The 25,562-nt window shown below is 42.0% G+C and overlaps 1 protein-coding gene across 7 annotated transcripts in view; it reads left to right on the forward strand.

Annotated features, from left to right (window-relative positions):
* SYNRG (synergin gamma) overlaps positions 1-25,562 on the forward strand; it is a 79,117-nt gene that overhangs the window by 21,164 nt on the left and 32,391 nt on the right. For 4 of the 7 annotated variants that reach the window (XM_089772110.1, XM_089772109.1, XM_089772112.1 and 1 more), the window contains 7 exons: positions 643-867; positions 5,408-5,485; positions 10,861-11,057; positions 12,420-12,668; positions 20,679-20,815; positions 23,521-23,639; positions 23,852-23,914. In XM_089772110.1, the coding sequence (XP_089628236.1) occupies positions 643-867; positions 5,408-5,485; positions 10,861-11,057; positions 12,420-12,668; positions 20,679-20,815; positions 23,521-23,639; positions 23,852-23,914 (1,068 nt within the window). The remainder of the gene's footprint in view (positions 1-642; positions 868-5,407; positions 5,486-10,860; positions 11,058-12,419; positions 12,669-20,678; positions 20,816-23,520; positions 23,640-23,851; positions 23,915-25,562) is intronic. The other 3 variants (XM_089772111.1, XM_089772113.1, XM_089772114.1) reach the window with 1 other exon arrangement.

Raw genomic sequence — 25,562 nt, forward strand, 5'->3', positions numbered from 1 at the left:
GAAGTGTAATCCTGCCCACCTCCTTGTGCAGCAGCACTCTTCTTTGGATGTGGAAGATAAGCTGCTGCTGGTGGTGGGCTTGGTGGGAGAATGGGGGGGAGGCAGGACCTCAGGGTGGCTGCCCAGCTGCTCCCGGGGTAGGCCACGTGGCGGATGGCTCCTGCACCACAGCCCAGCTTCAGTTCCAGCTGCTTCAGGGGCCAGTACTGGTCTCAGCCCTGACCCTGGGAGCATTCACACCACAGCCCAGGCTTCAGCTTCGGCAGCTGCCATGGGGCTGGTGGCTGCCCGGCTGTTCCCGGGGTGGGCTGCGTGGTGGGCGGCTGCTGCAGCTGAAGCCAGGCTGTGGCTATGTAGCAACAAGTGTATTTCCGGTCCTGCTTATTATAAACACAAGATAAAAGTGCATTTCTACCCCCTGTGCTGGGCAGGCTCATGTTCTAGTAGAAGATGCTTGAGTTGAATTGTTTGGTGTCCTGAATGAGCACAAGCCGCTCTGGAGAATCAGCCATCAGTTTCATTACTTGGTACCATTAAGTGCGACTTGACACATCTTTGAGGAAGTGGGATTATGATTTGTGGGGAGAACACTCACAAAGGTGATTAACCAAATAAAAGTAATTCCTCCTGCTGTTTGTTTAGGCCATCCCTTGGAAGAGTCGCTCCTAACTTATGATTTAAGTGCATCTGGACAGAAGCAAACCAAACTTAAAACATCTGAAATTGAGCATAAAGCCTCAGCCATAAGCCAAGTTCATCCCAGTGTAACTGTGAATAATTGGAATGCTGTAGGTGGACTTGTAAGTGGTACCACCGCTGAAAAAGCATTCAAGGCTTCAGAACAAAACATAGCAGTTGAAGAGTGTGGTGAGCAAATGAAACATTTGACAAAGTGTAAATTTGATAGCCTGCTGCTTGAATGCTAACATCTTACACACTAATTCCACAGCAAATGCTGCGTAATTTTGCTCTAAATCCCTGCTTCAATAATATGGCAGTGCTTCTTGCTTCTGACTGCAAGTAACACGCCCATGACTTTGCTCTGAATCCTTTCCACTGTGCATATACTAAAAACATTTTAACAAATTTTGCTAAATGGATTCTCTGCTATTTTAAAATATTCTCTTACTTCAGCAAAACCTATTAGTTTGTGTATGCTTTGTGGGTTTTTTATTTTTTTGGGTGGCATGGGGAGAGGTATGGACCCCATTAAAACCCACATGGGAAACATTACTGAAGAAAGGGCCTTCACCCAACTGGAATGGGGGAAATGTTTTAGTTAAGCTAAATTGTTTTCTTGGGCAATATCATACCATAAGCATTAGCTTGGCATGGGTTTGGTTTTTTAAGCCTACTTTGTAGAAGTCATAACTTCACCAACTTGCCTCAGGTACAAATGCAAATCTGTGTCAATACTTTGTCAGCACAGTAAGTAAGAAGGTTTTTGTTGTAGATGTGATTTTAGTATTGTGTGGAACAAACTGCAGAAAACTGTAACTGTTGATCCCAAACAGGTTAAAGGCATTGGTTGGTGTGTTTTTGATACTGCTGTGAAGTTGCGCTTGGTGACACCCTCAGATATTGATCTCTAGGGTGTTCAAATATGGGGAGACATGGACGTAGCTTTGCATGGCTTCTGTACTTCAAGAACAGGTTAATTTAAATATCTGAATTTAAAAATTCAGGTTGGGCACCTCAAGGGATTAGTGTGGTGTCTTTCCAGAACCCTAGTTCAATTATTTTTTCTATATACAGGCAGTCCCCGAGTTACGCGGATCCGACTTATGTCGGATCCGCAGTTACGAACGGGGTTTGCTCCGCGTCTCCCTGGTCTGCTGGACACCAGCAGACCAGGGAAACAGGGAGCAAAGCCTCTGAGGACGCCGGCAGTGGGACAGCCACGGCGCGTCTGGGCTGCCTGCGTGCTCTGCGGCTTTGCTCCCCGTCTCCCTGGTCTGCTGGAGACCAGCAGACCAGGGAGACGAGGAGCAAAGCCGCGGAGCACACGGGCAGCAGGACAGCCGCGGCGCATCTGGGCTGTCCCGCTGCCCCCGTGCTCCGCGGCTTTGTCCGGACGCCTGTGGTACAGCAGCTGGGGCGCTGCCGGTTGGTCCCGTAGCGCCACTCTGGGTGCTACTGGACCAACCCGGCAGCACCCCAGCTGCTCTGCCCCAGGCGTCCTGATTCAGCCACTGCTGGTCAGTTTCAGCAGCGGCTGAATCAGGACGCCTGGGGCAGAGCAGCTTGGGTGCTGCTGGGTTGGTCCAGTAGCGCCGAGGAGCGGTGCTACTGGAGCAACCCAGCAGCACCCAAGCTGCTCTGCCCCAGGCGTCCCCAAGTCAGCCGCTGCTGAAACTGACCAGCGCTGACTACAGGAAGCCCGAGGCAGAGTTGCTCTGCCCCGGGCTTCCTGGAATCAGCCGCTGATCAGTTTCAGCAGCAGCTGACTTGGCGACGCCTGGGGTTCTTAAGTTGAATCTGTATGTAAGAACTGGCGTCCAGATTCAGCCTGTTGAAACTGATCAGCGGCTGATTCCAGGAAGCCCGGGGCAGAGCAACTCTGCCTCGGGCTTCCTGTAGTCAGCCACTGGTCAGTTTCAGCAGCGGCTGAATCTGGATGCCAGTTCCGACTTACATACAGATTCAACTTAAGAACAAACCTACAGTCCCTATCTTGTACGTAATCCGGGAACTGCCTGTACAGTGAAAGCTTTGTTATCCAGCACTCTGTTAACCGGAAAGCTTAAACAGGCATTCCCCCCAGCCATAATACTGCCACATCTTTAGGAGTGCGCGCCTAACTCTTGCTAGTCCAGCCAGCCGCTGTGGGGCTTTTGACTGCTGGCTGCCATCCTCAGCAGGCACCTCCTTCCCCCTCAACGTGCCTCGATCTGCCAGGAGCTGGATCTGTGGATAGGAGGTGGGACAGAGCAATAAGCTTTGTTTGAAATAAAGTACATTTATAATGCACACTATGAAATAGGAGCTGCTCATTTGTTTACAATATAGTTAATGCAAAGTGGCGATATAGCATCTTTTGTACAAACTTGATACACTCTAGCTAGTTACAAAGATTAAAATGGTAGGGGAAAGAGAAATTGAGACAAAGAAGGAAGAAAAGATGTTTTTGAATGATTTGAGAATTGATAGAAAGTCGATGAAGCAGGAATGCAGTCCAGAAAACTGGAGCTGCAGAAGATGATGATGATGCCAACAGTTAAGAGATGATGTGAAAGGAGAGGAGTTACTACTAGAGTCAGGAATGTCATAGGTAAGAATTGAACCATGACAGGAAGGCGCCAGAGATGCCTGCTTTGATATTGACTCTGTTAGGAGAATAGAATGACTCATCATGGCCAAGTTTTGTGTGGTAGGAGGAGACAGCTCCATTTCAGAAAAACAGAAGCTAACTGCACATAGAAGAACACTTCTGTTCTGTGGCCCAAGTAGAAAGCCTTACTGAAAACAGTCCTGGGTATTATTAAAGGATTGAAAGGATTTGAGTGCATCCATTCCAAGTACTTAGAGAGAGGCAGGGTGAGCGGTAATAAGATGACTTTTGGGAAAAGGAAGCCATTCCAAGAAGGTGGTGGACAATGCAGACTTCAGAGAGTTGGAAGTAAAGGCAGTACATTGGGAAACAAGGGCTGGGAAGAGAAGTGAGGATCATTTGTACGGGCAAGATTACATCAGAAATTTTTGGTGGAGGCAAAACTAGAAGGGAAGTAAAAGAATCTAGAGCAGAGGTGGGGAACCTTTTTGGCCTGGAGGCTGCTGACCAAGAGAAAAATCAGCTGGGGGCCACACACAAGTGAGAAACCCAAAACAAAAAACCAGCCCTTACTGACGTGGCTCCCAACTGAGAACCAGAAAGTCATTCCTCATGTTCCTCTCCCACACCAGAGCCTAGGGGGATTTTCTGTGCTCCAGCCCTGTGGTGGGGCAGCAGGGGAGCTGGAATGCCAGTGAAGGTTCCCCATGCTGGGGAAGCGGGGGGTGGGGGGGGTTGTCCCTGAGCCTCAGGGGCCGGATCCAGGCAAGCCGAAGGCCACATCTGGCACCTGGGCCTGAGGTTCCCCACGCCTAGTCTAGAGGAAGAAGAAAAATGGAATGCCTGATAATGAGCTGTTGGGTGATGGAAAAGTTACAAGCCAGGGCAATCACAGATTAAGAGAAGAAAGCAAATGCTCCAATTTGACTGGGCAGAGAGAACTACTGCTGGTATGCAAGAGGGGAGTGACTGTTCTTTGCAGTTTTGGAATTAGGTTAAATAGAAATGGAACATTGTGGCTTACTGAGAATCCCTGTAGTGTCTGTGGAGATCCAGAACAATTGAGAGACATTCATCACTGCTATTCTCAGTGCATCAGCTCACATGCACCGGAATCTACAGCTGGTCTGTAAACCAAGTAGAACTTGAAGTACGAGAAAGCTGAGGACGGGGGAATGTTGAAGGTTTGCCTACAAAAGAGGGAGCAAACAGACCAGGTTGGAGAGCCTAGCAGGATTAGGGTTCTTCAGAGTGGAAAAGAAGGTCATTTTCAGTATAGTCAGGTGATGGGAGAGTGTATTCTGCTGTTAATGGGTAATGGTCAATGTAGGAAGATATAAGAAAGAACAAAAATAAAAGTGGGTTTTATTGATCACGAAGAAGGACAGAACGGGAAAGGTGGCAAGGCAGACAAGATCTGAAGGTGGTAGATTATAGAAGAGGGGTCAAAGTTGTTGGAATATTTAAGTCCCAAATGAAGCTGAAATCAAGGGAGGAAATTAACATAATATTCGAGTCCGGGGAGTGAAATATTCAAGTTACAGGGGTCTGGAAAGGGCAGAATGCATTAGAGTTCTGTAGTGGCAACAGTAGCAGTGTTGCCCGCCTTGAGCTGAATTACTGTCATATGGAGGTGAGAGGAATTTCTTCTGCAAGTAAGGATGGGTCAGCTGGGGTAAGCCATCTGACAGGACATTAATAGCTTTTACCATGAGGGATTTACCTGCGAAACACAGAGAACCTGTCCTAAAATTGTTTTAGTGTGATTTAAATGAAATTATTCCCCAAGTAGCCTTAAAGTTATTCCCATCAACTTTATGCAAATAGACATGACAGAACCACTGCTATTTATGACTTGTTTGGAATTGTTGGGACTTGTATTCCAGATCAAACTGACACATTAGGAAAATGAGTGGCTCTTTATTTCATCATGTGCATTTAATTGCATTTTTCTTGCTGTTTCAGGTCATTTTGTAGCAGTATCAGTTTTGTGTTTCTCATTTAGCCGGATGTTTCCATATCTGAAAAGTGCTGGCTGACATACCAAAAACTGTGTTTCAGATGTTTTCCTGTTTTGAATCTCTGTCATTCTAATAGCATTCTCATCTCCTTTTTTAATATATTGCATATCTTTAGGTGTTGGAGTATTTCCTTCCCAAGATCCAATCCAGCAAATGATGCCACCTTGGATTTACAATGAAAGTTTGGTTCCAGGTAAAGCATTTTGTTAAAACAACAATCCTTAGACTACAGTGTTCCTTTACCTCTTCCCCAAATCAGAGGTTTTTTTATCTACAATCAAATTTTCCACATCCCTAAACTTTTTCAGGTTTGGTGCAGGAACTTTCCAATATTATGGGGTTTGTTCCAAATTCATGTTGGCTTTGGTCAGACATTCTGCGGTTCTGACATTGAAGAATACCAGTTCATGTGTAAGTGTCCCCTTTGTTCTTACTCAGCATAGTTCACACAGTCAGGTTTCACCATGGAATCAGAAAATACATGATCAGATTTTAAGACCAGAAGGGACCGTGATGAATCTCTAAGACCTCCTACACAACACAGACAAAAAGATCTGTCTGGTCATCTTGTCATGTCCTCTGCCATTGCACTGTTATTACCGAGTGTGGCTATAAAAAGTTACACTTCCCCAAGTGCATATCAGCGTGCAAAGTTTAAATACAAGCTTAACTTTTAAGCTGTAATTCACTGACATTTCCATCATACTTCTAGTCACTGGTGTTTGTGTCTTAAATTTAGTATTAAACTTCTGGTGACTAATAACATTTCTTGGAGTAGCAGCAGGAAGTGAAGTTCATGAATTTCTCGATCAATCATTTAATTTATAAAGCAAGTTAACAAAAGAATGTCCATACCAGATCAGACCAAAGGTCCATCTAGCCCAGTATGCTGTCTTCCTACAGTGGCCAATGCCAGATACTCCAGAGGGAGTGAACAGAATAGGAAATCATCAAATGATCCCTCTCCTGTCATCCATGCCCAGCCTCTGACAAACAGGCTAGGAACGCCACTACTACTCATCCTGGCTAATAAGTATTGATGGACCTAACCTTCATGAATTTATCTAGTTCTTTTTTTGAATCCTGCGTTCTCTGGCAAGGGGTTCCCCAAATTGACTATGCACCATGTGAAGAAAAAGTTTGTTTTACCTATTTGGTTTGGTGACTCCTAGTTCTTATGTTAAGTTTTTTATTCACTCCTGAGAAAACTAGGTTATCCATGCTGTTGTCTGAACTATATGTGTTATTTCTTAGATGTGGTATAGCAGGAGTAATAATGACTTAAGTTATCTGTTCAATGTACAGCTTTGGAGAATCCTAGACATGAAGGGATGGAAGAGACCTTAGTAGGTCATCCAACCCATCCCCCTGTGCTGAGCAGGAACAAGAACACTTAAGTCATCCCTGACAAGTATTGCCTAACCTGTTCAGAACCTCCCAGGCTGGGAATTCCATGGCATTCCTAGCTAATCCGTTACCTAGTTTCAGAGATGAATAGGGAATTTGCACAAGTTGGCAAGCATTCCAGAACATGGATTTGGATACCTTAGGTATTGTTCTCAGCTTTATTCACATTCAGAGAAGGCAGGAGTTTCTTTAGGCATAGTGTATGTTCAATCTAGAGGTTATGATGATGGCAAATTATCCTAATAGAAATTGCCATTGTTGGTATCACATTTTTGTGAGCTGTCTCCTTTCAGTGTCTCTTGTAATTAAGCAGGCTCGTTTCCTAAAGTTATTTGCCTTATATATGCAAGAAGCATAGTAAGCAAGAAATGAAGTGCTGTACTAAATATTGATTAGATTGCTCTATGTTTTAAATATATAATGCTGCTCTGGCTGTCTTTACACAAGGATTATCTAGAGGCCTCATTACAGAAATCCATAGTGAAATTTATAAAGAGAACTAGTTTTGTGTGGATTGCTGGTTTTACTGATCAACTGATATCCAGTTTAATAAAGCCAGTGTCTGTCTTAGAATGAAAGCCTTCCATTATATCTAGGTACAGAGAATCTGCTGTGCATATGTGGTTTCCTTTAGTGTTGGAGAAATAGGCAGAAGTCTTGCATCCAAAATGTGGTGTGAAATAGCACAGTTAGTTGGTAGAGCCGAATCTCCTACATTTCTGAAAAATCTCTTCTGTAAGCAAATTGTTTTATTGCACTGTGTATTGAAACTGAAGGGAAAAGGATGCTTTGTCCAGATGGTTTTTGATGTAGTTTTGTTTGTTAGAAAATAAATCAGTTCAGACAATGATGCTACTAATTATCTCAATTTACGTGCAGCATGTTTAATACAGTGTGTTGTGTTCTCCTTTCAAGGGCTACTAGAGGATGCTTTTGACAGGTCTCAAGTTAATTGGTAGAGTTGTGCTGCAGCATGTAGCATCTTTATTCATTTTCCATTTTTCTTGGTACCTTACGACTCTTACTTAGTTGCTTCAGGAATTTCTTTTCTCCTTCACCTGCTTGTCTGAATTTGAATGTACAGAAACTCTATAATCACTCCACATCTCCCATTCTTTATAATAAAAGATTAAAACTTAAATTGTAAACCATTTCTCTCACACTCACAGCGCGTCATGTTTCCTTAACTAATTTATACTACTATGTCCCCTGTTAGTTGCTTTTAAGTAGCCCTGTGGAATATTCTAATGCTTAGCTCTTTGAGGGATCTAGTTGGTTTTCCAGACCATTTTCTCATTTTTGTTGAGTTTGTGCATGGAGTTCGTTGTGGAGAGGGCTCACTTCCTGAAATGCCAGGAGTGTTTTATATATTGCCATTGATTTTTTTTTTTTTAAAGAAATCTTTTTTAAAGTCTGCACTGCTCTCTCCACCTTTCCATTGCTCTGCAGGATAATGCAGACTTTGAGTATGATCAGAATCAAAATCCTACGCAAATGTTAGGAATGCTTCAGAGGTAAAGTGAGGCCCTCTGGAGGTAGCAGGTAAGAGGACTTCAGGAACTCTTGGTTTTACAAATATTGACTTTAGTTTCTGGTTCCCTGTGCCAATGAAGTCTGTGTAAGTCTGGCCAAGTCAGTATATCTGGAGAAGTAACCAAATACGTAAATGTATTAAAGAAATATGTGACTACCTGATACTGAGGTCTGTCAGGGAGTAGTGGTCCTAGCATTTATTTTCCTGCTCAGCCCTGTAATAAGATCTGAATTTACCTATTGAGCTCTGGTCACCATATGGATTATTGTGCTTGTGCCCTATACTTGTTTATATCTTGGTGAGTCACATGAAGTTTGGAGGACATTTCTTTCTGAAATACTGTCAGCATCAGAATGTACTATCTGTTCAGAATCAGGCCATCAGCCATGTAAAGATAATGTCGGTCCTGCAGATGTGGTGATAAATCTATTGGAGGTTGACTTCTTCAACCTATGCTCTTTGGCAGAGTAGAGTACGTTTCTGGAAAGAATCACCCTTTAGTTAATTTCTAATTTGCTTGAATTTGGCAAGCAGATGCTGGAATTACTACAAGATCAGGGTCAATGTAGACTCTGGTCTGCTCTCTAAATCCTTTTCTTTTACTGTGACAACTGCTCAGCTGGGGCACTGGATACTGTCTCCTGCTGTGAGTGCCAGGTTATTTCGAAATAATAACTGTGAGTGCTAGGTTTTACAGATGTTTTTGCATAAAAACCTTGCAGTGTAGATGTAGCCCGGAGCTACGTCTACCATATATTGCACCAAATCAGGTAAAGATGTCAGTCATTCTTCTGTTTTATTAAATGTTTTGTTGAGGGCTATCTCATCTGTATATTGTGACCGTTAAGGACAGAATGCCTTTAGTTTTTCTGAATTCTTTGTTCACTATTTGTATGTTGTACAAGTTTTAGGTGCTCTTCTTCAAACTCAGATTTCTCATTCAGAGTGAGGCTGGTTTGTGGGAAGCATCTGAAAACTGCACGTGGCCACTTGTGTTGATTTTTATCTCTACCTGATACCAGCAAAGAAGGGCAGGCAAACATGACCCATTCGGTGAGATTCTATGCCAAACAGAAGATGACTGAGACAGTAGTTTCCAAATAGGGGTGAGGGGATGAATGTCATTAATGGTATACGTTCTTTAGCAAGGGAGATTTCCCAGAAGCCTGCTGTAGCGTCTGTCTTTGAGAAGACTTTGTCTTCTGATTGAGCTAATGGCTGGTGAACTGCAGGAAACATCCATCTTTCTCTTAGCACACTTTTATCAAGTAGTGCAAAGTCCACACAGGTTTGGATTTTGTATTGGGCTTTGCTACTAGGGATGTAATAGTTTAGTCAATTTACCTATAGACTATACGCATTCTCCTGCCCCCAGTAAATTTTTTAGCAGGCTGGCAAGCAGGCCAGCTCAGTCCTGGCTTGTACCAGCTCTGTATTTAAAGTGTATTAGGAGCCAGGCAGGCTGGCAGTCCGGCTCAGTTCTGGTTCACACCGGGTCTGAGAGCTCAGACCTCCTCCTGGACAGGGGCTGCTGCCATTTTGCACTACTGCCTCTGTATCAGAGGCAACAGCGCAGGGAGACATGCAGCCAGTCTGCAAGGGGAGCTAGTTTTTAAACTGGCTCCCCTCGTGGACCAGCTCCCACCTGGCACCCCGAAGTGGCAAGAGGCTCCTCAGGAGAGGGGCCGGAGCACACTGGCTGCCAGCCCCGCCCCGCCCCCAGGGACTATAGAATAGTCAGCTAACCAATAATAATTCATGAGGTTAATCGAGTATTCAGTTAACCGATATTTAACATCCCTATTTGCTACTACAACCATTTCTGCACACCAGTCTGTGAGTTCGTCTATCTGGGAAATAACCCCCATATGTTCCAGTCTCTTTCATTCTTCTTTGTCTTTCTCTGGGAAGGGTACAAGATTGGGACATGGGGCTGTGACAGCAAAAGTTGTTGCTGATGACACCAGTTTGATGTTATACTCATCTGACAGCTGTCCTAGTCTGAAGATGTGTGGATGAATTTGGTCATTAATTCAGTTCAGATTTTCTACTAGGTGTAATCCTTTTATTGCTGACAAACCTTATAAGAGAGTTGTTGGTCCTTGTATTATGGCTATTATTTGTTGAAGAACCTTCCATCCTTTCTCCAGCTTTCCAAGAAAACATCCAGTGTATTATTACTACCCCCATGTAGAATTTTATTTGGTCTTTGCCAATCCCCATCTCAAAACGGATTATAACTTTTTTGGGGATTGGAGTGATGGCTGCTCTATTATACATTTGACAGGTCTCAAGTTAATTGGTAGAGTTGTGCTGCAGCATGTAGCATCTTTATTCATTTTCCATTTTTCTTGGTACCTTACGACTCTTACATAGTTGCTTCAGGAATTTCTTTTCTCCTTCACCTGCTTGTCTGAATTTGAATGTACAGGCAGAATAAAAAGCTGTATTTAGGTGAAATTTAATTGGCACACACAACTAGAACATTGATGCCTAATCAAATTGGTAATGTTCCATGTCAACAGTATTACAGCCCTTAACAGAGTTTTATAATTAGACTAGAAATACGATTGTAAAATTACTTAATGTTTGTTTTTCATCCTCTGACATTGTGTTTCCCTCAATAGATTTGTATAAGAAAATTTTAGAAACCACTATGACTTCTACTGGAATAGATACTGCCAAACTCTATCCCATTCTGATGTCATCTGGACTTCCCAGGGAGACCCTTGGACAAATATGGGCTTTAGCCAATCGTACCACGCCTGGAAAACTTACAAAAGAAGAGCTTTATAGTGTCCTGGCTATGATAGCAGTAACTCAGGTACAAGTGACTGACACTGAGATTTTGGGGGGAATGGAAAAGGGTTGAACCTCCTCTTGATACACTGACTTTTGTAATGTCCCTGCAGTATGTTGTGCATGAACACGTGTATCTGTATTATACCACATGCAGGGGTGAAAATAAGTACCAGGACTTACTAGTGGGTGGCTGGGATCCTGGGTTAGGGGTGTGCATGCATATGCAAGTGCAAGCTCTGGGCCCCAAAAGGAGTGGGGCCTCAGGCAGAAGGGGCAGGGTTGGAGACTCCCCTAGCAGGCCTTTCCTGGCTGCCACAGCAGCCAAGACCCCTGGGGCTCTGGCAGTGATTTGAAGGGTTTGGAGCTCCTGTCAGGGCGCAGGCCACAGCTGCTGTGGTAGTGGCATGCAGGAGCCCCAGGCCCTGTTAAATCAAGGGGGCCCAGGGCAGCTGCCTTTTTTGCACCCCCCTTGTCAGCAGTGCTATTGTACCCTGACCGTGGGAGACCCAAAAGGGTAGGAATGTTAAAGAGCTTCTTAATGACAGCCATGTGCTGGCCAGTACCGGTGGCAGCTTCCTTTTGGTATGCCGTACTAGCCCATCCTGGCTCACTTTCACTGAGTGAATACACTGAATGAATCCTGGAAAAACTCCCATTCACTTCACTGGAACCAGGATGTTGCTCTCTGCATCTATCACTGTTTTTTCTTCAGGACTCACTGAAGTTTGTATTTGGCTTTAGATTTTTTTTTTTTTTTATGCGGTATAACTATCTATTTAGAAAGTGATATCTGGCCCTCCCACCCCCACTAAATTATCTGGGAACCTGGATAGAATTTATTCATATTTTTGCCTATGTAGTCTAGGTTTTAACTTTTGTGTCCGGTTGTAGTGTAATGTCGTGACTGTTCCTAGTTTAACAGAAACTTGTCTGAAATCTCAAAAACCACCATTCAGATTTTGCAGACGTCACTATGCTCGGGAGTTGACACAAAAGAAATTGAGGAGAAGACTAGATGGGACAATCAAGAAAAGCACTGATGTACATTGTTAGAGCTATGTGAGGAAGATTTGCATAGCACTTAACCGTGTTCAGTGAGCTCCAGCCAAGGATAAATTTTGAGCATTCAGATATAATTGTGTTGTTTTTAGTAAGTGAATCTAGTGAGTCCGTATAGCCATATGAGATGAAGCAGTAAACTGTGAGTTCCAGTGTATCACATGTTTAGGTTAACTTGGATCACAGAATTGAAGAATGACCGAGTTCCTGCTTTTTCATCATTTCAATGAATAAATAAATGAGCTGAGAAATAAAAGTACAGACGGTGGGAATAGGAATTTGCAATGTATAATGTATTTCACTATCTCTTTTTCTCCTTGTGCAGAGAGGAGCACCTGCAGTGAGTCCCGATGTTTTAAACCAATTTCCAACTGCTCCTGTCCCTACTTTAAGTGGATATCCAATTTCATTACCTGCCACAGTGAGTCAACAGCCTGTGATGCCCTCTGGACCACCTGTCTCCAGGCCTCTTAATATTGGACAGGCAGTCATAGGAATAAACATAACTGCACCAGTGGGTGGAGCTGCAGCACAGGTTTCTAGTGGTTTTATGCCATCTTACCCCACAAATCAGGTTAGTGCTGTTTCTGTTGCATGATAAATCTGTATTATCACTGAAAGGGGATTACAGGAGAACTCTGTTTCAAAACTGCATTATGACAACTGGATTTTAAGTAAGCATTAAGAAATCTAAACATGCCCATTTAAATATGTAAGATCATTTGTAGCAAGCCTTTTTGGTGTTTCAGTCTCTTTCAGGTGACTTTAGAAAAACCAGACCAATTTCTTCTCCATTCCTAAGCTTTTGCATCCTGCAAATGGGCTCTAGTTAGTTCACTTTTTACAACATTTGAAGCCAAATTACATGTGAACTAAGCAAGACTTTTGTTATCTGGCTAGTAAAACGGACATGAAATCATCAGAGAGTACTGAAAGCTGTGTACCAGTGATAGAAAAGATGATACAGCTAATACTCATATTTTCTGGAAGCATAAATTGATCTTGGTGATCAATTTTGCAATTCAGAATTAATTTGCCCGGTATCCACAGCATATTCCTTTTGATGGTTTGCAGCATATACTGATGGATTTTTTTGCCTTCATAATATTTTTCCTCTATTCAAAGATGACTTGGCTAAGATCAATACATTAATGTCTGGGGTGAAGTCCTTTATTAACAAATACCTCCCGTGTCTAGTGAGATCCTAAACACGCTTTTTATTTTTGTGTTGTTGGAAAGGCACTGTGTAGAACAGGATCCTTGCAGTTAGTTCCCATTTAGTTTATAGCTAAAAGCAAGAATACTGTTTGATTTAAAGCCAGTAATAATGTGAATATATGACTATTGGGAGAGTGCATTACATCTTCCAAGCATTGTACAACACAGACTTTTGACCAATGGGTCTTATGCGACGCATGTGAAATTTGTGCTAGACATTTGTCAGTATGACTGAGGGATCACAATATGCAGCCTACTTATGTCCATTTTTTCCCAGTAAAAATAGTCTCAACTGCAGCTGCTCATCTGTTTTAAGTCTCTAAAATTATGACATTCTTGTTATAAAGAACAGGTAATAGAATTGCATAGCAGAGAAATGGAAGCCAAGGTATAAATTGGTCTTCAGACTTCAGAAGTAATAAAACCAAAAGACTCCACATTTCTCCACTGCTCAAAGGAGGCTCTAATCAGAATAATCTGTATTGGGCCACTCTAGTGTCTAACAAATTCCCATGGGGAGTTAGAGGGTAACAGCAAGCTATACTTAGACTAGCTGGCAGCTCTGTTAAATGTTGTGGTTCTCCTGACCAGAGATTCTGCGGTAGTTTCAATCAATTAAATTAAATGTGAAAATGAATAATACACTTGCTTCAATATCCCTTCTATTGTTACACATGTTGAATTTACAATCAAATGTTATGTTGCCCCTCACGTTTTCATATTTACCGTGCAACTGGACTTGGTGTTAAAATGTGTAACGCTATCATCAAGGTTGTCAGGATGAAGCTGGAGATTTTGATGTGGGGCAGTGGGAATTATTGTTGCAGCTGGAAAGGTGTAGGAGATCATTTGGGGGAGTGTGACTTAAGCACAGTAGCTGAATTTTGTGATGCTCAGTCTTGAGAAAATTAACACTGTTTACAGTAGAAATTTTCATTTTGGGGTTTTAGGATTTAAAATCCCATTGAGAAGAATGGGGCAGATTATTCTACCCAGAACTAGTGTTCTGGCTTTCTGCAGATTCAGAAATATGACAATTCATTGATTTATACTGCCTGTTTTTGGAAGGTTATCGTCACTTTTCACAAGCATAATGGCTCAAAACTGTTTTCTAAACAAGATTGGGTTCTAAAACCTAGTTCTGTAGCAAAAAGTATAGTGTGCGGACATAAACCCAGGGGTATGGTTAAGCAGCAATTAGAGCAGGGACAGGCAATAATTTTTGATGGGGGGACACTTCAAGATTTTGGTAAGTGGTCAAGGGCTGCACTTTTCTGTGGAGGGGCTGCAGGGGCTGCACCACAGGTTAGGTGCAGAAGGGAGCTAGGAACTGTGGTGCAGGATGGAGAGTGGGGTCTGAGAGGGAGTTTGGGTGAAGGAGAGGGTTGTGACCTGGAATAAGGGATTGAGGTCCAGGGTCCAGGAGAGGATTTTGGCCTGGGGTAAGAATGGGGTGGTGGTGGTGCAGGGTCTGGAAGGGCGTTGTGACCTGGAGGAGGGGAAGGTGCAGAGGATTTGGGTGGGGACCTAGGACAGGAAGTTGGGGTGCAGGAGGGGCCGAGTTGCCAGATGCAGGCTCTGGACAGGAGGTGCTTTCCTAGACAGCTCCCAGCTTGTAGTCCAGCAGGAACTGCAGGCAGGCTCCCTGCCTGCAGCCCCAGGCTGATCAAAACAGCTGGCTGCTCCATGTGTCTCTCTGCAGTGCATGTGGGGGACATGGAGGGAGGCTTTGTGTGCTGCCCCCACCCCAGCACAATTTTTTGACTCCTATTGGCCAGTCTGGGGCTGCTCCATGCCTGAGGGTCCTGGTCGGGTGGGCCACAGGTCAGATTGAAAGACTTAGCGGGCCACATCTGGGCTATGGGCTGGATCTTGCCTACCCCTGAACTACAGTACTTCCCAACCAGAAGTTCCTATATTCATTAAACTCCTCATTGCCACATATCTTGGTCGTCTCTGGTAATCGTGGAGAATGAGGAACTCTATAATCACTGCACATCTCCCATTCTTTATAATAAAAGATAAAAACTTAAATTGTAAACCATTTCTCTTTCTCTCTCTCTCTCTCTCTCTCTCTCTCTCTCTCTCCCCTCTCCCCCTTCCCCCCCCCCACACAGTCACATTTCTTTAACTAATTTATACTACTGTGTCCCCTGTTAGTTGCTTTTAAGTAGCCCTGTGGAATATTCTAATGCTTAGCTCTTTGAGGGATCTGGTTGGTTTTCCAGACCATTTTCTCATTTTTGTTGAGTTTGTGCATAGATTTCGTTGTGGAGAGAGCTCACTTCCTGAAATGCCAGGAGTGTTTTATATATTGCCACTGATTTTTTTTTTTTTTTTTAAGAAATCTTTTTTAAAGTCTGCACTGCTCTTTCCACCTTTCCATTGCTTTCAGGATAATGTAGACTTTGAGTATGATGTTCAGAGTCAAAATCCTACGCAAATGTTACGAATGCTTCAGAGGTAATGTGAGGCCCATTAGCAAGTAAGAGGACTTCAGGAACTCTTGGTTTTACAAATATTGACTTCAGTTTCTGGATCCCTGTGCCAGTGAAGTTTGTGTAAGTCTGGCCAAGTCAGTATATGTGGAGAAGTAACTGAATACGTAAATGTATTAAAAAAGAAATAAGCGACTGCCTGATACTGAGGTCTGTCAGGGAGTAGTGGTCCTGGCATTTTTTTTTTCCTGCTCAGCACTATAATAAGATCTGAATTTACCTATTGAGCTCTGGTCACCATATGGATTATTGTGCTTGTGCCCTATACTTGTTTATGTCTTGGTGAGTCTCATGAAGTTTGTAGGGCATCACTTTCTGAAGTACTGACAGCATCAGAATGTACTATCTGTTCAGAAGCAGGCCATCAGCCATGTAAAGATAATGTCGGTCCTGCAAATGTGGTGATAAATCTATTGGAGGTTGACTTCTTCAACCTATGCTCTTTGGCAGAGTAGAGTACGTTTCTGGAAAGACTCACCCCTTAGTTAATTTCTAATTTGCTTGAATTTGGCAAGCAGATGCTGGAATTACTACAAGATCAGGGTCAATGTAGACTCTGGTCCTCTCTCTAAATCCTTTTCTTTTACTGTGACAACTGCTCAGCTGGGGCACTGGATACTGTCTGCTGCTGTGAGTGCCAGGTTATTTAGAAATAATAACTGTGAGTGCCAGGTTTTACAGCTGTTTTGCATAAAAACCTTGCAGTGTAGATGTAGCCCGGAGCTATGTCTACCATATATTGCACCAGATCAGGTAAAGATGATAGTCATTCTTCTGTTTTATTAAATGTTTTGTTGAAGGCTATCTCATCTGTATATTGTGACCATTAAGGACAGGATGCCTTTAGTTTTTCTGAATTCTCTGTTCACTATTTGTATGTCGTACAAGTTTTAGGTGCTCTTCTCCAAACTCAGATTTCTCATTCAGAGTGAGGCTGGTTTGTGGGAAGCATCTGAAAACTGCATGTGGTCACTTGTGTTGATTTTTATCTCTACCATATACCAGCAAAGAAGGGCAGGCAAACATGACACATTCGGTGAGATTCTATGCCAAACAGAAGATGACTGAGACAGTAGTTTCCAAATAGGGGTGAGGGGATGAACGTCATTAATGGTATACATTCTTTAGCAAGGGAGATTTCCCAGAAGCCTGCTGTAGCGTCTGTCTTTGAGAAGACTTTGTCTTCTGATTGAGCTAATGGCTGGTAAACTGCGGGAAACATCCATCTTTCTCTCAGCACACTTTTATCAAGTAGTGCAAAGTCCACACAGGTTTGGATTTTGTATTGGGCTTTGCTACTAGGGATGTAATAGTTTAGTCAATTTACCTATAGACTATATGCATTCTCCTGCCCCCAGTAAATTTTTTAGCAGGCTGGCAAGCAGGCCAGCTCAGTCCTGGCTTTTGCTAGGTCCAGGACCTACCCCTGCCACGGCTCTGCATTTAAAGTGTATTAGGACCCAGGCAGGCTGGCAGTCCAGCTCAGTTCTGGTTCACATCGGGTCTGGGAGCTCAGACCTCCTCCTGGACAGGGGCTCCTGCCATTCTGCACTACTGCCTCTGTATCAAAGGCAACAGCGCAGGGAGACATGCAGCCAGTCTGCGAGGGGAGCTAGTTTTTAAACTGGCTCCCTTCGTGGACCAGCTCCCACCTGGCACCCCAAAGTGGCAAGAGGCTCCTCAGGAGTGGGGCCGGAGCACACTGGCTGCCAGCCCTGCCCCTGGGAACTATAGAATAGTCAGCTAACCAATAAGAATTCATGAGGTTAATCGAGTATTCAGTTAACCGATATTTAACATCCCTATTTGCTACTACAACCATTTCTGCACACCAGTCTGTGAGTTCGTCTATCTGGGAAATAACCCCCATATGTTCCAGTCTCTTTCATTCTTCTTTGTCTTTCTCTGGGAAGGGTACAAGATTGGGACATGGGGCTGTGACAGCAAAAGTTGTTGCTGATGACACCAGTTTGATGTTATACTCATCTGACAGCTGTCCTAGTCTGAAGATGTGTGGATGAATTTGGTCATTAATTCAGTTCAGATTTTCTACTAGGTGTAATCCTTTTATTGCTGACAAACCTTATAAGAGAGTTGTTGGTCCTTGTATTATGGCTATTATTTGTTGAAGAACCTTCCATCCTTTCTCCAGCTTTCCAAGAAAACATCCAGTGTATTATTACTACCCCCATGTAGAATTTTATTTGGTCTTTGCCAATCCCCATCTCAAAACGGATTATAACTTTTTTGGGGATTGGAGTGATGGCTGCTCTATTATACATTTTAAAGGTTTCAACTGGTTAGATTCAAATTTGTGTTCTAAAGTTTTGTCTGGTTTACTGAGAATATAGTTCCTAAAAGTATGGACTCCTTGCCGTCTGATGATAATCTCCTTCTTGGGTTGTTTTCGCTGCTCTTGATGACCTATTTGTTGTTTCAAAATGTTCTGTTTTATGGCATCTTCCTACATTATTCTTCTTTTGCTGGGCATTGCCTGCTGTAACTGGATGTTTTGCCGCACCTTTTCTTAGCTTCTCTTCTGTTAATGTTCTTTGACCTCCCACTTACTACTTGCGCACTGTTCTTATGTTTGACTCATTTGACTGTTCTTTTCCCATTTATAACTTTTCTCTTTACTGTGTCAGTATTGTCTGATGCAGTCACAGAATCACAGAAATGTAGGTCTGGAAGGGACCTCAAGAAATCACCTACTCCAGTCCTCTGCACTCATGGCAAGACTACGCAGTTATCGAGACCATTCCAGACATGTGTTTGTCTAATCTGCTCTTAGAAATTTCCAGTGATGGAGATTCCACAATTCGCCCCCCCCCCCCCCCCCGCCCAGCAATTTATTTCAGTGCTTAATCGCCCTAAGAATTAAAGTTTTTCCTAATGTCCAACCTAAATTGCCCTTGTTGCAATTCAAGCCCATTGCTTCTTGTCCTGTCCTCAGCAGTTTAGGAGAGCAATTCTCTCCCTTTTCCTTGTAACATTTTATGTACTTGAAAATTGCTATCATGTCCTCTCTGTCTTCTCTTTTCCAGACTAACAAAACAGGGTTTATCTTCCCTCATAGGTCATGTTTTCTAGACTGTCATTTTTTTGTCCACATCTTTTCTGAAATGTGGCATCCAGAACTGGACACAGTACACTAGATAAGGTCTAATCAGCACAAAATAGCGCAGAAGAATTACATTTTGTGTCTTATTTACAACTTTCCTGCAAATACATTCCAGACTGATGTTTGCTTTTTTGGCAACATTATACTGTTGAATCATTTAACTTATGATCCACTGTGACCCCCAGATCCTTCTGTGCAATATTCCTTCCTAGTAGATGGGGGTTTCTCATGCTATAGAATGCCACATTGCTGTTTCTTTATGCATTGTTGCAGTTTCACTTGTGCTGCTATTATTTTGCTAGCGTGAGATCTGGGTTTAACTGAGCCTGTGCTGATAAATTGGTCTCTTATACCAAATAAATAAATAAAATCTTGGCTTTTATTAGTTCTTCTAACATTCTGTATTTGCCATGTTCAGCAAGACTGTGAACTACAGTAATAAGTCTCAGCTCTTTCCTTGTTTCTGGCACTTCCTATTAGGTTTTCCCCTTCCATATACAATTGTGTCTGTCTATGAATTGGGCACCAAATGCTTGTGCATCACTTTGGAGTATTCTTCCCTTTTCTCCTCGGTAAAGGGGAGGGCACATAGGATATCAGCAACAGCAGCACCTATAGCTGATAGCAGGGTATTTACTTGATATTCTGGAGCATTCTCTGTTAAACTAGACTTGCTCAAATCTATGGCTCCAGCAAGGCCGGCTGCCTGAATGGTGAGACGTTTATGCTATGGGGCTCTACTGCTGTGGTGAGAGAGCTCTGCTGCTTTCACAGAGGGTCTTCCTGCTATTCTATTTTCTTCACTTGCTCACCACTCTTACAGCCTGGTGGAGTCTTATCTTTCCTTTAATTGAGAGAGGAATTGAGGCATGCTGTAAGCAGCCGCGAGAGAACTCTCTAATGAAGATGCACCTACATTTGTTAAGCTCCCTGCTGCAACACATCCTGGGTCCTCTCTGGTAATTGTGGATCAAAAACTCTTCAATCACTCCTTACAAAGTGGATTCTAATGCGCAATTATTTCCTTGGATCCAGAGTCCTGATGATTATTTCTGTTGCTAAATGCAGAGGTCTTGTGTGTTTCTAATCTAGACCATTTAACTGAGAAGTAAATTTCAACGCTTCTAGTAACTTTCTCAAAGGGCTTTACATAGGTGTGTGTCTAACGCTTGGCTCTCGAGTGGCCTGTGTGAAATGCGTTGCTTCCCTCAGTCCATTTTTCCAAGGACAGATGTCCCACCCTGTCATAATAAAATAACCCTCGGCACTATTGCTGCCATTTCTGTGCCTTTGCTGAAGGCTCAGTGCCTTTGCAGAGTAAATAATCGAGGGTCCAGCTGTGGATCTTCCAAAGCAATGTTCAGTGATGTTTGTCCGACAGCACAAGGCAGATTTTACTGCAGATACTGGTGCTGTGCTTGTTTTATGAATGAATAAGCTCGTTACAGTTCAGCTCGTACCTTTATTCCAACGCTAAATTCACTCTTTATCACAGAATTATAGAAATTGACAAAAGATCTTTTGTTTTGTGTAGTCCGTTCCCCTACTGTCTCAATTGTTTGTTTCAATAACATTTTGTAGGGCTTCTGTTACCTTTTAATTATTGATTTATATATAAATACTTTTGAAGTGAGGTGCATGGGAAATGTACTAAATAGGCAAAAACTATTCCATAAGTTTTTATAATGTCAAGGAAATGTGTTTTCTAGTCTCAAAGGGGAGGGTCTCATGATTTTATGCAATCCAGGTAGTAAAACCAGAAGAAGATGACTTCCAGGATTTTCAGGATGCTTCAAAGTCTGGCTCACTCGACGAATCTTTTGCTGATTTCCAAGCAGAGGGATCTGGATCCTCTAAAGCCACCAATTCTCAGCAGCGGAGCAGGTGGGGTAGATCTCTGAATTTTTTTCCATAACTTAAATATCCTCCTTTAAGCAGTTAAATGTTTTCTTTTCGGTGTCAGTTTCTAACCCATAATTTCATACCATCACCTAATCTTGACTCTCACAGTTTCTTTCAGCTGCCATTTCAGAAATTTTAATTGCAGCGTGTCCAAACTGACATTTAATGTACTGTAGATGGCTGGCCATTCGTTAGAACTCCATTCATTGTGCTGTGATAAATTGTATATAAATGTATGAGAATAGGTTTTTTTCAAGTGTTTGTTCTGTTGCTGACAATCATGAGCTCTTTCATGCCATTCATTTTGGCTCAAACCTTTATGTATAGCAACCCACTCATTCCTGTGCTCTCAGAAAAATGATTTGGGACAGATACACTGCACTTAGCATTAGCAGCCCTTGTTAGGAATCCAATCCAGCACCTCCTGAAGTACATGGAAAGCCTCCCATTGACTTTAGTTGCCTTTAATCTGGCCATAAGCACCCAATGAATAGTGCATCTCACATCAAACTATTTTCTTTTAAATGGCTGTGGCTCTCCAGTGGATGGATTTTTTTTAACTCCTCTTATCCTTTCCATTTTGGCCAATTTTTATGTAGTACCTAACTCTTTGAGTTGTTGTGATTGATTGCCTTGAAATCCCATTTTAAAGTCTGTTTCATTCAAATTTTAGAGGTCTACTGGCATTGTGGTTGCTCAGTGCCTCTCGTATTCTGGAGGCTCTTATTTATTTAATTGTGAAAGTTGGATTACCAGTGTGGAGCTGAGAAGTAACCATACAAAGCTTCCTGCTTTTGGTTCTGAATTCTTTCACACAATTCTGCCTCTGTGTTCTGGGGTCAGACAGTCCCCTACATTTTGATTTATCATACAATACAAGGAAAAATAATTTGCTGTTTACACCTGCCTAATTTTAATCAATTTTAGGAACAAAACATTTTGTCTATGTATTGAACTGGTTGTTCTGATATGTGGATGGAACAAAAACTTCCAAGGTGTTTGTTGGTTGCTTCCTTGACAATGACATCGCAGGAAGATAGTAGAATGAATGGTTCAGCTGCAGCAGGCAAATTAGAGTCTGAGTCAGTCTTTCATGAAAAGGTTTTCATTTTGCTAGTGTAAATCAGTAACACTACATTAATTTGAAGATGCTCCATATCTTATTTAGTCCTTATTTTGTATTAGGAATCATTCTGCAATTTAATAAAATTATTCAGTTAGTGAAAGTCGTCTTAGAAGCGTTTACAAATTTGTAAGTACCGTTTTGTTTAAAGTTACGTAATTGAAGTTGGAGGGTCATGAGAAATCAGTGTTTTCCACCACAGTAGTTCTCTTTATTCAGTTGTAAAAGCATTCAGTTTTGCACAGAATGCTACAATGAGCTATAGTCTAATTGCTTATGGAGCTTCATTTTTTTAAAAGCCATCTGTAGTGTACACCTGATGAACTGTTATTTGTCAAACTGAATATCGAACAGTCTGTTTTGTACTGATGTGAAATTAAATTATATTGCCATAAATGACTTTTTTTTTTTTTTTTTTAACGTCACTCTGTCTCTTCTTCTGCAAGCCCCACGGACCACCATTAAGATGCACTTGCAAGTGTTGGGTTTGTCTGTAGCTTGCAGGATGCTGATAAGGAGATTTAAATGGCTCTGGAAAGATTCTTGCTCCAGGCCAAAGAACGCCATAGAAATTCATTCACGTTTTCAATGTGTATGGTATTAAATGACACAAACTAGATGTAAAATGCAGTCATTCATATGTAAAGGATGTTGTCCTGCAGAGCTGCCAATGTCTGATAAGGGGCGAAGAAAGAAAAGCTCTTTCAGTACGTTTTAAAATCTTTCAAGAATTGCTAGCGTAGTCTGAGGGTATTATAGCAGTTTACTATACAAACTAGAATATGTTCATGTGCAAAAGAGTCTGTTCATGTAATTATGGCATAATCCTGATGTTGTTGAATATATGGCAACCTGAACTTGGTGCTTCTCACTGTGTAGATATTCAAATGTTATCCTTTCCTCATATTGGAATAATGGATTTCTTGTCTTATTATTTTTGAAATATGCAATAAAATGTAATCAAAAGCAGAAGAAATGGAAGCACAGAGTGAGCAAAATCTCAGGCAGGCTGTGATTCTTACCCATTTCTAGTCCCATCAAGAAGGCATGTCCTTAAACAGCCTTCAGACAGTAAGACAAATGAAACCACAGTGTTTTTCATGTATATGTCTGTTTTCTCTTCTGATTTAAAACCTGCAGCAGTGCATATTTGGAATAGTTCACAGCCATATTCCGTCATAAGTAAGAATTAAAAGTCAATACACTTAAAACATTTCTATTCTCCATGGGTGGAGAATTACTATTTTGGCCAAGAGTTGTATTATTAGAATTTTAATGAGATAGTGGCTAGTGTAAACCCTGTTCATTTTACATGAGGATATTGTTGCTGCAGATCTTTTATAAATGTAGTGGTTGTTAAAAACTCTTAGCAGTGCCAGAGTCCTTTCTCCTATATTTGATAGAGCACGTTTGTGTGTGAATACACACAATTTAGACAGATACTAATGAGAGACTGTTTCACTTCCTAATATCCTATTTGCTTTAAATAATGGAAGAAATTATATTATTAATGGGGAAATTCAGGAGCTTTTCTTTCTCCCTTCCCCCCCCTTTGCTTTTTCAGTGTCCCTTCTCTGCTGATTCCACTCCCTGGCACTAAAACTCCTTCCTCAACAGATAAATATTCAGTGTTTAAAGGGATTGCAGTTGATAAGCCTTCTGAAAGTGCAGCTGTGTTTGGAGGTAAATATACTGTTGAATTGTTAACACTGTGTAATTTAACACTTAGTTCATATTTAACTAGAGCCTGTCACAATGGTAAGATGTCAATATGAAATGTTTAGAGTGCAATATGATGGCATCTGTGCCACTCTAACCTGTATCATAACTGATTGTAGCCTAATTTCATGCTACTTTAATGGAAATCATCTTTTTTTTTATTTCATACACGATAGATTATGGAGACAAATACAGTGCTTTCCGAGAGCTAGAACAACCATCGGAGAGTAAATACTTAGGTAAGCTTTCGGTCTTGCAAAGTTGGTTTTGTGCTTTGTTTTATGCTCTTTCAAAATATTGCATACTTTTAGGGATCTGCATGAACTGCAGAATTCCCTCTCCTAGGATTTTAGCATAAAGTCCCTGTAGCTCTTCAGATGAGCCAAAAGTATCTTGAGAATACCATCTTAAAATTTATCTTTGACACACAGTCCACAATGTCATGTGTTTTTATGGAACTATTGATCCCTGCTTTAGAGGTGTATATGGGTGCAATTTTGGAATCACTTTTTGATAGGTTTTTGTCATCTCTCATGTAGACTTGCTTTAAATAAAAGGTGAGGGGCTGTATGTCCGTATAAGATGTGCAATACAGCATTTCAGAGGCAAATCGTGGTTGCTATAAATGCTTTCTGTTTTTATGGTACAAGTCCAGCCATGTATTGCTTTTGATATGCAATATCACAGTAACAGAGTAGTGATACTCAGACTAATGCTTGCGAGCCAAAAGTCGCTCTTTAATCTGTCTCCTGAGGCTCTTTGCCTCATGTGATATTAAACCACTGTGTAATTTAATTAACCACTGGTCAGGATGCTTTTACTATGTTATTAACCAATTGTAGTTGATAAAATAATACTTGGTCACTTTGCTATGCGATCAATATATAATGTGTGTGTGTGTTTATAGATTATAGACCCTAAATATTTCCCCTTTAATATTGTTAAATACAAAAATATAACACTGTGGTAAATGGGACAATGAATTCGCTCTATTGTGGTTCTTTTCGTCAGATGTTGATCACTTATTTGGCTCCTGAACCACTGAGCCCTGAGTATCACTGGCCAAGAGTTTGTCATGAATCAATTTTATTTGTGGGAATATGTGAAAATAAACATATAAAACAGTTAGTTATCCTTGATATACTATTTCTACATAATTTCCGTAAGTGGAAACTACCTAAACTATTTCCTGAACAGGCCATCTCTATATAACATACATTTACATAATACAGGTTGAACCTCTATAGTCTGGTACACTCGGGATCAGAGTCATGCCGAACTAGAGAAGTTTCTGAACCAGGGGAGGTCAATGCAGAGTGCCAGTGGGTCTCCATAGGCATGAGAAGTAGAGGTATGAGGGGGGTCCCACTGCTGTCCATGGTCCCAGTCGTCGGTCTCTCTGCTGTCACGGGGAGTCTTATCTCACATCAACAGATCCCAGTCGCTGGTTCCTCTGCAGCTGGAGTCCCAGCTCCTGCCACTGTTCTTTCCCCACCCTGCTGCCTCCTCCTCCTGGTGCACCCTATCCTTGCTTCTCCCCCTCCCTTTCTGATCTTGAATGTCAAAAATCAGCTGGTTTTCAGCACTCCAGAAGCTCTGGGAGGGCAGGGCAGTAGTTCCTAAGCCTGAGGTCACCCATGCACAGAGGTAGGGGAGTGAAGGGGTTGATACCCATGGAGTTGCCACCAATGCTGGACCACAGATGTTGAAGGATGACAGAATCCCAGATTACAGAGGTTCAGCTTTTATAAACATTGTCACCTTTTAATCTGAGGGGAAAGAGCTCCTCTCTGCAACTTTATTGGCTTTGTGTATCATCAGTAAATCGAACATAAGCTATAAATGTATTGCTAATTTAACTGCGGTGGAAGTTCTGCTGCATTGCCA

Source organism: Pelodiscus sinensis, chromosome 21 (assembly GCF_052426305.1).
Source record: "Pelodiscus sinensis isolate ZL-2025 chromosome 21, ASM5242630v1, whole genome shotgun sequence".
Lineage (NCBI taxonomy): Eukaryota > Metazoa > Chordata > Testudines > Trionychidae > Pelodiscus > Pelodiscus sinensis.